The 13,352-nt window shown below is 44.3% G+C and overlaps 1 protein-coding gene across 1 annotated transcript in view; it reads right to left on the minus strand.

Annotated features, from left to right (window-relative positions):
* Positions 1-1,302: 1,302 nt before the first annotated feature.
* Positions 1,303-13,352, minus strand: part of SPTLC2 (serine palmitoyltransferase long chain base subunit 2) — an 82,946-nt gene continuing 70,896 nt past the window's right edge. Inside the window, exons 11-12 of the mRNA XM_075426303.1 lie at positions 12,498-12,627; positions 1,303-7,420 (exon numbers count right to left, since the gene is read on the minus strand). Coding sequence (XP_075282418.1) covers positions 7,301-7,420; positions 12,498-12,627 — 250 coding nt within the window. The 3' untranslated portion in view covers positions 1,303-7,300. The remainder of the gene's footprint in view (positions 7,421-12,497; positions 12,628-13,352) is intronic.

The raw sequence follows: 13,352 nt of genomic DNA on the forward strand, positions 1-13,352 counted from the left end.
GCCACCCCGCATGGCCCGGCCCGGCCCGGGGCTCTTTGTTCGGCTCCCGGGCGGCGGCTCGCCTCGGCGGCGCCGGCTTGCCCCAGCCCCGCGGCACCGGGCGCTTCCCTCCGGGGGAGCCCGGCCCTCCCGGCGGGGCGGGGCGGCGGCGGGACTCGGCCCGGCCCGGCCCGGCCGCGTGAGGCGCCCGGGATGGCGAGGCGGGAGCCGGGCTCGGCTGCACCGCGGGCTCAGAGCCCCCCGCCTCGGCCCCGGGGAGAACGGCTTCCGAGCGGGGACCGCGGGGCCGGGGCCACCCCCCGCTCCCCAGCTGCGGGAGGAAACGTCCATCGCTCGGAGCAAGGCGTTATTCTTTGATCCGCTCTCTCCGGCGCCGGCAGCACCTTTTCCACCCCTCGAGCCCCCCGGGAACGCGGTGCGGCTGCTCGCCGGGGGGTCGGAGAGCGTCTGCTTCAGGATCCCCACCAGCGCTCCTCAGCCTGTGAGGGAATTCATTGGGGAAGTGATGATGAAGGAGTTATTAGGGAAAGACACTGAAGGAGGCTTTGCAGCCCACTGAGGAAGGGTGCTGGTGCTGGCACGGACTCCAGAACGGGACACCGAGCAGGGACAAAGTCCACCACTTCTGCAGCAGCCTTACCACAGCCCCGCAGAGCCCCTGGGCCCACCTGCACACCCACAGCCGAAAACGGGACCCGCACCTCCTTTTCAAACACTGACATGGGGTTTATGCCAGCCGGGGGTGAGAGGAATGGAAGGAAATGTTTAAAGCAAGGCACAGGACCGCAAGAAGCCCGTATGAGTCGGGTCAAGAAGCCCTTTCAAACACCTCGCTGGCAGCAGGACAGCCGATGGCAGCTGGACACTCTGCCAGCACCCGAGGGTGCCAGCCCGAGTTCCCAGCATGGCCAGCCCAACATGGCACTCGCGGGAGCACCGGCAGCCTCCACAGCCCTGTCCCTCCACACCAGAACCGCACGTCAGGGCTGGTGCCGTGCAATGGCCCGGCAGGAAACAGTGCAGCATCCATCCCCCACGCAAGGCTTCCTGGCTCTGGAGTCCAAGGCGAGAAGGGGACACTGATCCATCTGAGCTCTCCAGCAGGCTACGGCTTTTCCCAGCCATTCCAGTATGAAACTCGGGGGTTGGGTTTTTTTTGGGGGGGGGAGGTGGTGGGGCCCGGTAGAGGGATTGGTAAGGAAAGGGAAGAAGGTTTGGTCTCCCTAACAGGGGAAAAGCCTCATTTCCATTAAGAAAAAAAAAAAAAAAATCACAATATAGCATTTTTTTTTTACAGTCTTTATTATGCAGAACATAGAATATATTTGAATGGATTTTTTCCCCAAGCAGTTTTTCTCCAGTGTTTTGTTTTTTTTTAAACATGCATTGTTACCTTTTTAAAGCCAATGTACCATCCCCATTTATCTTTTCCCTGCCCACGGAGCATCCAACTTCATGTTAATCCCAAGTGTAAAAAAAATTAGACATCTGGCATAAAATATTTTGAGGGGAGCCCATTTAAAAATTTTATCTAAAATTCTTATCTACAAAAAAATCCAATATATATGTACATTATAGCAACACAGAGGCATAAGAATACAGTGCAATTTAAGACGAAGTGCAGTGATTTGGTAATTCTGCCCCGGGCTTGTGGAAGTGTGGGCCACCATTGGCTTTGGGACTGCCAGCCTAAAGCCTCAGGCTCCAACGTTCCTCTGATCTCTCCGACTGGTCTGAAGTTAATAACACTGGAAGGCGGGAGATGCATTTGGTTTAATATACCATTAGGGGGTAGCAGAAATACTGCCTGAACAGGAGGAGATCTGGCAAAAAACCCCAAATGCTTTACAGCAGTCAGACGGTTTGGTGCACATTTCACTTCGCCATGGGTATTTTTGGAACGGCACCAACCCATGGTGTATTCAAGTGAGACCTGTTCACCTACTGCTGAGGAAATTAATTTGCTCGCTGCCACTGCTTCTGAAGTCCCTGACCCTCTCAATAATTCTCCCGCTTTCAGCAGCCCAGGAACAAGTTGCTGATGCTTGCTACACAGGAACACCGGTGTGGAGAACTGCACTGTTTTTGGCCTTCACGTACAGACACCTCTTCTGCTCCTTCATAGCTGCTACCCAGGGTCAAACGCAAATTATTGGAGTTGAACCTCTCCCTCCCAAGAAAACAGCCGTACATATTGCTTAACTAAGAGCACAGACTATACTTCCATGGCTTAAACTCCACTGCATTCTTCAAGGTCAGTTTTAATTTCAATTTTTCATACCAAAAGTCACAGTTTAAGGCCTTCAACACACACCACAGTCATCATCTTCACCCAGCCCCTTTCAGGCATGTAACACAACAGCTCCAATGTCCACACCAAACGCTTCTGTCTTTAATGAAAGATAAAGCACAATACTTCACACAAACACTTCACCGTTGTGCTCTAGCTGCACCTCCAGATCCTTGAACAGGTAAAGCACTGCAGGGCTGGGGATGTTTACGGGAATGCAAGCCATCACAACGGCATCAGAGTTGCAGGTTTTTATTTTTCTTTTCTTTCTTTTAAAACCACATTCAAGTGGCACAGGTCAAATGACTGGTGCTTTTGCCAAGCAGTGGTCCAATGCCAGTGCTGGGCCCAGGGCCGACGCCAGCGATGCCCCTGCCGAGGGGTCACCCTAGGCGTTCCCAGACAGCTCAGTGCCTCACTAGTGTTAAACCCAAACAGACCGCAGGTACCTCAGATCTCTGTGCAGAAGGTGCCACCCGCACAGATCCCAGCATGCCTGACACTTCCCAGGCTGAGTATAAGCTGTAAGAGTAATATATACAAGCTGTATACATTTTCACTGAGCATTGGGATAAATCTCCACAAGTTACCTACTCCATGATGCAGCAAGGGAGCTCATGCATAGCGCTCAAGATACAGCGCTGCAAGGAGTTCTCTTAGATGAAATGGAGAGCTCACGCTCGTGGCTTCCCTCCGACCTTTCCTGTGATCTGCCCGAACTGGTAACATAGCTTACAGACAGCTGTAAGCCAAATACTTTTCAGAAGTAAAGAAATTAAAATTTTTACAGAAAGAGAGGAAGTATTTACCTGGTGTGGAAAAGTTTTAAAGGAGTGTCCTGTCTCAGGGAGGCTTGTTCAAGTACACATGAAGGATCCCTGTACAGCTGAGAATGCGCGATGATTGACTGCCCCTTTTCTCCATCTCTGCTGTATCTATCGTTCCCTCACCGGGCTGGGTCACTGATTTCACAGGCACACTTCCCTCGCCTGCCGTGTGTGAAGGTGCCAGCTCCGACAGTGGGTACCTCTCTGCACTCTTAGAGGAAACAGCAAGAGGAGGACGGATGATGCGATTCCTTCACTGAACGACTTCATCGTGGGAAGATGTTCGGTAAATTCCCTCCTGAGTCTTTGCCGAAAGCAGAAGCGTGCTACACCAGTAACCCAAGAACCAGAACAGCTCTTTAAGGATGCTACTTAGAAGGGAAAAAAAAGAAACTAAACAAAAAGTTAAATATATCATGTACACAGATACTATACAAAAAATTGTCTTGAGTTAAAAAAAAAAAGCCCTGAATATCTGGACACAAAAACCCTGGGTTTCTTCTCTGCCAAAGAACTAAAAAAAAAAAAATTATGAATCAGGCTCCTTAAGACAAAGGTCTACTTGGGAAGGCCAGTTTCTAATAAGAAGCAGATCTCTCACTCTTTGCTGATGCTCGGTAACAGGAGCTTCTCAGTTTTCTTAAGAGAATGTGGCCATCGGCCTTGAAAACTCTTAACAGTTCTAAACTCTTCACTCCGCTCAGCAGAGGCAAAATCTTGCTTGCTAAGTTCTTCAGAGAGGTACTGGGAAGGTAACTATTGTACATTTATGACTAAGTTTAGCCAATGTACAGGGCAAAATCCTTTGTTCAAAAGCAGCCTTCATTTTCTTTTGAATTTTGCATCTCTTCAGAAATACCAGGAGTCATTTTCAATTAGAATGTCTCAGAAAAGCTGGCAGGGACTGAAGTCTATTTCTTAAGCAGCTTTTCTTCCTTTGTGATCTCTCAAGATCGGTTCTTTCATTCACTTCCACTGCCAGGACAAAAAGGAGACGATTTCTGGTCAGTACATAAAACTCAAAGCAGCAATCCATCCTACACATACTGTGACAGCATACATGCTGTAGGTTTGCCCAGTACAAACCCGTAGTGGTCTCCGGTTCTGGGAGCGGAGTTTTTTAGTAGATGTGAAAAGATTTTCCTGGCTTTCATGCTGAGTGAATTACTGACTTAAAAGTGCGAAATCTTGGAGTTGTAACTTCTTCCTTTTTCAGAAGCAGTTTCAACAGGTACCAGACTTTGGCAAAACAAGTTCCCTTGAATAAAAGGCCTCTGAGGGGCGTGGGGGAAGTTGCTTCCCAAAAATGATACGGCAGGGCTGAAATGTAACTAAGCAGTTAGTTTGCAAATGCTACTAACTGCTGGAATGATTTCTGAAATGTCTTGGCAACCCAGAATTCAAAGTCATACGCAGACAGTGTGACACAGCAGAAAGATATTAAATGGCAGAAGTTCAGCATGAGGACAATTTCCTCAACAAGCGCAACTGGAATCCCAGTGGGGACCAGTAATTTAAAAACACTGACCATTTCAGAAGTGTTATACAGGAGTTATCTAAATTACTGAGATTTATCCAAATGTTTTTCTCCCTTCTAAAGACAAGCTTCCCTAAAACTGAATCCCAGGGACTAGATTAAGACTCAAGACCTGTGGAATCTATGATAACCCACTTCTAACTTAACACATCACAGTTTTCAAACTGACTTCACTACACAGCAGACACAAGCACGCTCTACATCTGGGAATGCTCAAAACAGCTCCCTACTGACCCATGCTTATGCCTTCAAGTTGGTCTGTTTTGTCTGATCTTAAACCGTTCCATGATCAAGTCAACAGGACCAGGGCTGGAGTCAGGGCTTCCTGCACTAACCTCCTCTTGTTCCCTACTACAATCCAGAGAGAAAAAAAAAAAGAAGCAGTAATTCTTTGAGGTAAAGCTTCTTGAAGTCAGAAAGCAGGTCATCTACTGGAATGTTAGAGCTAGTCCTAGGCAGAACGCAGGTAAGAAAGTAACTTCATGTAACTGCAGTTTACTCACTCTGTGGCTGAAAAAATGAGACTACTCCATCGCTATCCAAGTTGCACATACAGGTTACAGTCTTCTTGAACTTTGCTCCAGAAGGCGAGCAAATCAACATTAGTGGACTAAGACAGAAACAGGTATCTGGACCTATTTTAAAACAGCCAATTTTAGTTCTTCTCATCTAATCAAATTTCTGAAATGCAATGGTAAAAACCTGAATCGGTGTTTTGAAGTTCTGTTACATTAAAATGGAACAAGATCTAGAAAGGCATGAAGATAGATATTCTATAGAAGACAATTCTGCTTTAAATCACCAGATGTATTTCCAGAACTGCTTGGTTCTAGTGATCAAAGCACTCCTTCCCTGTTAGCTGCAGAGTGAACATAAAAGAACTTAAAAAAATTATTGATTTTTTTGCAGCACCAGGCAAATAGCTTTGAGCTGCACTCTGCTTTAGCATTACAATGAAGAATCTCTTCAAAAAATGTCCAGTCACCTGCAAAAAACATCATGCTAACCCAAACAGAAGAGCTGGCCCAACCCAACTGACATGATGTTAAAGGTTTACTATCTTTGCAGAAACCCTAGGTGCCCAAGGTATAAAAGACAGAAGCAAACTATACTGCAACTGACTCCCATTATAAAATTTTTGGTACCTCTTCAGTGATCCATTCTGTTCACTGAAAGAATTCAAGATGCAATGACTGAATAGCAGGCCACCTCTAAGGTGTGCTAGAGCACAGGTATCTATTTTAAACTTTGATCAGAGTAAGACAGTGTGGAACTTGCAAATAAAGATTGCAAACAGCAGCTGGCTCAGTGAACATTAATTTGATCTCACAGTAACAGAAGTGCAGAAGAATAAAGAGCTCGAACTAAATGCAGTTGAGGACATTCTCTCTTCAGGGGAGGCCCACACAGGCATGCAGCTGCCAAGTGAGACTTTGCTGGCCAGCCAAAATGTAACGTGTGATACAAGATCCAAGCTGTCTACACTCTTTGCACAAAAGCCTTGTGCAACATGGCCAGTGAAGAACACCTCATATATGACAAGAAACAGTGAATTAGCATGGTGAAGGGTAGCAATCCCTCTTTCACAGATCTGCATGAAATAAGTAGTTCTCCTAATAGTCATCCATTGCATAGGCCTGCTTATTGAGAGGTTCTGGTCTTAACAAGAAGCACAAGGCTTGCTATGGTTTACTTAATCCCAAAAGCATCCTTCTAGAACTTAGGAGTGACTTGTTCATGGTTTCATAAGAATTCTAAAGCAAGAGAAATTAACCTGAAGATGAGAAAGCAACACACACTAAGCCCACCTTTTTCTTTCTTTTTTTTTAAATAGAATTATGTCAGAAGGAAGACAAAACACAGTCCATTTAAAATAAAATTAACAAAAGGCCCCTCCATCACTTCAAGAGGACAATTAGTGTCAAAACCAGGAGACAATCTGGTATCCATACTGGGAAGGAAAAGAGGCTAGGGTCCCAGAAGTCCTTCTGCCTGTGGCTTACAAAACTAAATAATGTTTGGGAACAATGGTCCTGTCAGTGACGTATCAACAACACATTTATTTTAAAAAGGCTAAACTCAGGTTTTAAACGTAAGAAACTGCAAAAAAAAAAAAAAAAAAAAAAAAACCCAACAAACCTTTGGTTGATTATCCATCTTGTTAAATATGTCAAAGTTAACAATCAACAGTTTCTCTAGGAAGTCTCCAGGAACAGACAGGTCAGCTCACTCCTTACTGGGAAGCTCAGACACCTAGCAGTGACACTGGAAATGCTGCCATGCCAGCGTCACATATGCTCACATCATCTCAGCCAGCATTTGGGAGGCTAATGGTGCATACACAGTCTGAGCCACAGCCAATTTGGGTTGCTGTGAACTCGCTGAGACAAATAAATAAAAAAAGCAACAAAAAAAATTAAGCCAAGCACCTCTAGGGCCAGACCCCAAAGACACAGGAATCAAAGCTTTTTGTTCTCCTCTCCCTATTTACAAAATGCCATTTAGAGCTGATGTGGCCACTTCAGTATTGTGAGGAAATGTCTTTTACGCTAAGCAGTCCTAAGTGTTGTTCATGGACGCTGTGGCCTGCGTGCCACGGAGTGTCCCACGGGGTGCGTTCCTCCCACCAAGGCACATGGAGGGAGTTCAGTCTTCTGTTTCTTCGTATGTTGTCTCGTCAAATGGCCGGTCCAAGAGAGGTACCAAACGGTGACGGGAATATTTCACTTGCAAAAGGTCCCCAACTTCATTGATTTCTCTTAAAGCCTGAGAAAGAGACCACAGTAGATCAGCAGAGGAGACAGATGCGAGCAAGTTATCAGCACACCTTCCTTTTTGCACGCCTGCAGACTACTCTGACAGCCATTTTACTTAAGTGAGATTTTACTGTGCTAGGAGTCTGTAGCTTCAGAGGTGCACAGGATTTGGATTTGATTTTAGTATTCAGACGTCTCGAGACCAAGTGAGCTGCACCAGTCACTTAACAGAGGGTGACTCTGCACCCACCTGACTACTCCACTTCCAAAGCAGGATCATAATATCCGGCACTAGTAACTCAAATTTCCCAGTCATCCCCAAAAAAGCCATGACTATTCACAGACAGAAAAACCAAGAACAATATTACTCGCTTCCTGGAAGTAATAAAGCTGAAGCAGAGAAAAATGCATGTGGAGGCTTGACTCCTATTTATGTATCATTCAGTATGAAAACAACACGCGTGTTAGTATACCATCTCTGACCTACTGTATTTTTTAAATTGCAAGATAGTGAACAGCAAACTGCAATAGTGTCCTAACAAGATCTATTGATGCATTTGTTACATCTACATTTGGTTAATTTACATTGTCTGCATACAACTAGAGATGCAAGCTCTGTATCGTAAACAATGTTGCATGAGAGATTTTTGCCAGCCAATTCAAGGAATTAAAAAAAGTTTTTCTGAGTAGGATCCCAACGATTTTCTCCCTAGAAAGCAAGTCCCACTGACTGAGGTTGCCACACTGCTAGTGAGCTAAGAAAACCTTTCACCATTTTGACCTGAATGCAAATGTTATGAAGTTTACCAGAGATCTAACATCTGCTAGCGTAGGAAATGAGGAAAGTCCCGGCCCAGGTAATCATACTTTCTTTCTGCTGCAATCTCTTTGATAAGACACTCTTTCACAATAAGGTTTGTTAAAAAGCCAAACCCTAAACTTGATTTCTCTACAGAACACTCCTGGAGCAAGGTACAAAATAAATCAGTTGCTGCAGACAAATCTGCAACAGTACGTGATGCTAATTATCTCATATAGGCAAGGGACAAAGAAATGAGTTCAGACGATGACTTCCAAGTCCCATGTGATTTTCTGAACTCAAAGGTTGGCATTCTGCTCCCCCTTGAATTGTAAATTTATTCAGATAGGTACATTCAAGCACTCCTTCAGAATGCCACTAATTCAACATTAATGCTCCGATTTTAACACATTCTGGGTCAAATGCCTGTGTCTTGAGACTAGTTGGCAGATGGAGGTTAATATCCCAACATGCTTTTCCTTCCTGGATGGATAGTTCAAGGTTTTGTTTCTTTAAACAATGGCCCCTCATGCTTGTTGTATCTGGCAGCAAGAACCTCTCCACTCTGAAATCTGGGGGAATGACAAACCCAGAAGTTGGACCTCGGTAAAAACAAAACAAAACAAAAGCGTGGGCACAGTTTGCCAGAGCTTTAAGTAAAGATCCCATATGGAAGCAATTTAAGGTTGAATTTCTGTTGAAAGAGTCTGCTAACTGTTATTCTTAAATGCAGATTTAGGATTTTATTAATTTAAAACAAAAAGGACCATGTGACCAGCAAAGTCTACAAAGGAAATGGCATTGGTGAACTCTGACTTCAGGAGAGTGTAATATATTTTTCACCACTGAAAAGAAAGCACCAGCCCACAGGGATGCAGGTTATGAGGGACTTCACTCTGATCCTGAGCCAAATATTTTCAGGCAAGGAAGTTTTATTTACATAAAACGGTTAAAATTGTAACTGAGAACTGTTCCCCATCATGTGGGTTTATTTAATAAGAACAAGGAAGCATTACAAATATCAGCATTTACAAGACAAGCTTCTCTTTCCTGTGCTCCAAACCTGGATAAATTTTGTTTAGAAAAAATGCCGTAACAGCCCTAGTTAGCATCCATGCACACAAGGATGGGCTACCAAGTTGTCCTCTCTCTAACTGACTTGAAGAAGCTCTCTGCCAGCTCTCTCTGAGTCTATTCATTTCAGTTCTTTTTCCTCCTGGACATTGTTGCCACAGTTCAGCAGAGGAATCAGATCTGAAGGCTGCCTTAATGATTAGCTGCCTGAAATCAATCCCCTTTCACTGCATCACAAGAAAACACAACACAAAGTCACCGACACAAAGACTTGCTCCTTCTGAACTCCTCTTGCCAATGTTCCGGGTTCAGAGCCTGCAGCAAACAGCTGCATGGATTACACTAACTGTAGTGGATTACACTAACTTGGAACAAAGCCTGCACATACTGAGCTAAATCATGATTTCTTCATTCACCTCAAAATTCACACCTCATTTTGTCCTGGATTAATTTTCTTAGGCAGACAAGCCCTAATGTACTAAACAAGCATTTCCTCAATTCAGGGCGTTTAGCACCTACAGAGGTACTCTAGAAATGAGTCTTTAGAGTTAAATGCACAAAACTTCAAACATTTTCTGGAAAGCAGAAAGACTTGTAAGTGAATTGAGAGGAAAAGAGCTTTTTTAAGCAGAGTAATAAAAGTTACAGATTGGTTTTGGAAGAGAGCAAGTACTTAGTACTTATACAGACCCTGCAAAAGCAGCTTGTTACGGTAAAGGTTCCAGCTAGTCACTAAGAGAGTAGAGGAAGAATCTAACCAACAGCAAGACTGCATGATTGCTCAGGTAGTGCCAGCACATCAAGCTTGCACGGTTTCAGTCGCAGCTCAGTTTGCAGCAATATGGTTTCAGAGAGTTCAGTTTTCTTTCTTTTCCTTCCTCCCACTTCCTTGCCATTCATCTCCCCAGGTCCACATGGCCAGAAGTTACTGTCCCCTCATTTGCACCAATGTACTCAGTCCTATTACTCTGAGCCAAGTCTGTGACACTATTCATTGTCTATGGGGGCAAAGCAAGGGAAGGAGAGGGCCTTCTCCAAACACACTGCTTCACAATTTTTATCTGGAACAGAAACAACTGAATTGGGATAATTACGGGAAGAAACTCCTTCAGCAGTCTGCTGTTGGGAGTGTCAGGGCAGCATCTCTCAGGTCTTACAAGGCAGAAACAGCTCAGAAGCAGCAAGGACTTCACCACAGATACGTGGAAGGTGGTTTAACTGATACAGAATGACACTAAATACACATTACCAACCTGCACACACCACTGCCTTACTATTTTTCTTAACAAAACTGAAATAAAGAGCAATTTTCAGCTATTGATTTGAAAGTTCTGTAGCAGTGAAGTGTGAAGTTTGAATATGTTTTTTTTTAAACAAGGCTTTAGTAAATATCTGTTTATATGTCCCATTTGCTATTCATGTGTTACCACCTGATCACATCTGGACACGGGGCATGATTTTCCCTTCATAACTCCATGGTGACTACTCCCAAACATGTTCTTGTCCACAAAATGTTTGAAAACAGTTTCAAAGATTTTTTTCTCCATCATCTTCCCAAGGATCAAGGTGAGGCTTCTCAACTGGCAGTTCCTCAGATCACGTTTTTGCCCTTGTTGAAGTCAGTGGTGACACTTTATTTCTTCCAGTCACCATGACCTTCCAAAGATGATAATCAAGAGTGGCCTTGCAGTGACTGCCAGCTCTCTCAACACTTGTGGGTGCATCCCATCAGGTCCCTTGGACTTGTGTCATTCAGCTTAAGTCTTCCCTTATTTGATTCCTCCTTCACACCAAGGGTAAGTCTTCATTGCTCCATATTTTTCCACTGACTTCATGCGCCCAGGATTCTTGAAGCAAGTCTCATCAGTGAAGACTGAGGCAACAAAGGCACTGAGCACCCTGGCCTCTTGCACGTGATTTGTCACCTGATCCCTAATGCCATTCAGCAGCAGCCCCACGTTTTCTCTACTCTTCCTTTTGCTACTAATATCCCCATAAAAGCCCTGCCTGCCACATTTCATGTCCTTTAACAGACTCAGCTCCAGGTGGGCTTTGGCTTTCCTGACCTCATCCCTGCATGCTGAGGACTGTGTCTCTGTTCCTCCTGGGTCACGTGCCCCTGCTTGCACCTCTTATATGCTTTCATTTTATGTTTTTATTGGTTTCTTCATCCGTGCAGGCTTCCCTCTACATTTGCCTTCTTATAAGTCACGCTGGATCACTCTTCAGGAGAGAGAAAAAAAAAAAAGAAACCAAGCCCAAAATCAACGAGCTGTCGTGGACACCTGCTCTCTTTGGGTCTGTATCCTATGGGATTCTTTCAAGCAGGTCTCCGAACTGGACAGAGTCTACTCTCCTGAAGTCCAGTTGTGACTCAACCTAGCTTAAGTTCTGAGTCACAGAACAGAAAAGCAGGGAAAAAATTACAATGGAGAACTTTGACAGAGCCTAAGACAGCCCATGTACGTGTCCAGCAAAGAAGATTATTCAGAAGACTCAAAAAGGAATGTAGTTACCACACTAAAACATAATAAGGATAGTCCTGCTTATTGATATAATACCCTTTCAACTGTATGAGTCAGAAAGTAACTTCCATCCTAAATTTTTAAAGCAGCATCTCCCAACTGTGATGCAGGCCTCCTTAGAGGGGATCTGCATTCCCGCTGGCACATGCTTAGTGCAGACAGGAGTCAGTCAGGCATTGCACATGGCACAGACTCATTCAGGTCAGGATCATTTAAGATACAGCACTCTGAAGCTGTAAACAAGAACTGGAATAGTAATCTTCGGAATAAAAACATCTCACTGGTAATTGTGTGCTGAGGTTTGCGCTTGCTTTTGAGAAGAATATAGATGTTTTGGACGTTCTCAGGCTTTTTTTCTTATCATCTGCATCTAGGGTCAGAAGAAGCCGAATTTTTTCCTTCTAAAAGAGCCTCTTAAGAGGGGAAAAGGCATTCCTTCAAAGGAATGAGACTGACTGTCTCACGTAATTTAAAATAGGAAAAGAAAGTCCCTGTGATTTACTGTAGGCAGCCATTCTGTATTGTTGGAGCAAGGAAAGAGATGGAATCATTGCCAGCTCTACTACACACGGTTTTGAGCATTAGGTTCAACTAGTTTGTGTACCAAACATTGAATCATTCTACATAAAATAGACAATTGTTGTATCTGTTTATAGAAGGCATGAGCAAAAGGAAGACAAGACATTTACCGTATCAAGCATCTCTTTGGTGTGAGCTGCAGACAAACAGAATCTGGCTCTGGATTCGATGATGGGGGTGGCAGGAAAGCCCACAACCACAACACCAATGTTCCGCTTCAGCATCTCACGCCCAAAAGCACTGCCAGATCGAACCAGAAAGATCGTCAGACTGATACCAGTGGAGGCAAAGCAGCAGCCTGAAGGTCTCAGTATGTTAACCCTTACAGGCCTTTGCTGAAGCAAGCTGGTAAGACCTTAATTTGAGGCTTCTAGTGCTTGCTTTTAGAGACAGAACGCCTGCTCACAAAAACCTTTTCTTAATTCAGTCCCGAGGTGGTCCTTCTCAAAAGGTTTCACAGTATTAAGTTCTAACAAAGCTGAAAGATTATACATGGCAGAGGCTGGTCTTTTAAGCAGGCTATTTCTAAATGGATTTGTAATCTAAGCTTGGAAATCTTTCCTACAGGAAACAGGGATTTTTGCTCTGAAGTTAGACTATGCAAGGAATCCCCCATGCTACAATCCCCCAAAGCAGATACTTCTGCAGTTGCAAGATGGCCTATTTTCACCAATTTAATTCAATTAAAGTACACTGTGCTATCACAGAATGTACCACTTTTTAAGTGCCTATCATGGGAACCATTGAGTTGCCACAATAAATTAACATCATCTAATCTGATACCAAATATTTTTTAAGGTGCAAAAACCACATATAACTGTCACGAAGTATCTTCAACAAAACAAACTCTTGTGGGGATTAAAGAAATTAGCAGCTGTGACTTATGCAATGAGAGGCATGAAGGTCCTTTCCGTAAGGGCACTGCAATTGTGGGTGTTTCTACAGGCCACAGGAAACGGTTAATC

The sequence above is a fragment of the Opisthocomus hoazin genome, chromosome 7 (assembly GCF_030867145.1).
Source record: "Opisthocomus hoazin isolate bOpiHoa1 chromosome 7, bOpiHoa1.hap1, whole genome shotgun sequence".
NCBI lineage: Eukaryota > Metazoa > Chordata > Aves > Opisthocomiformes > Opisthocomidae > Opisthocomus > Opisthocomus hoazin.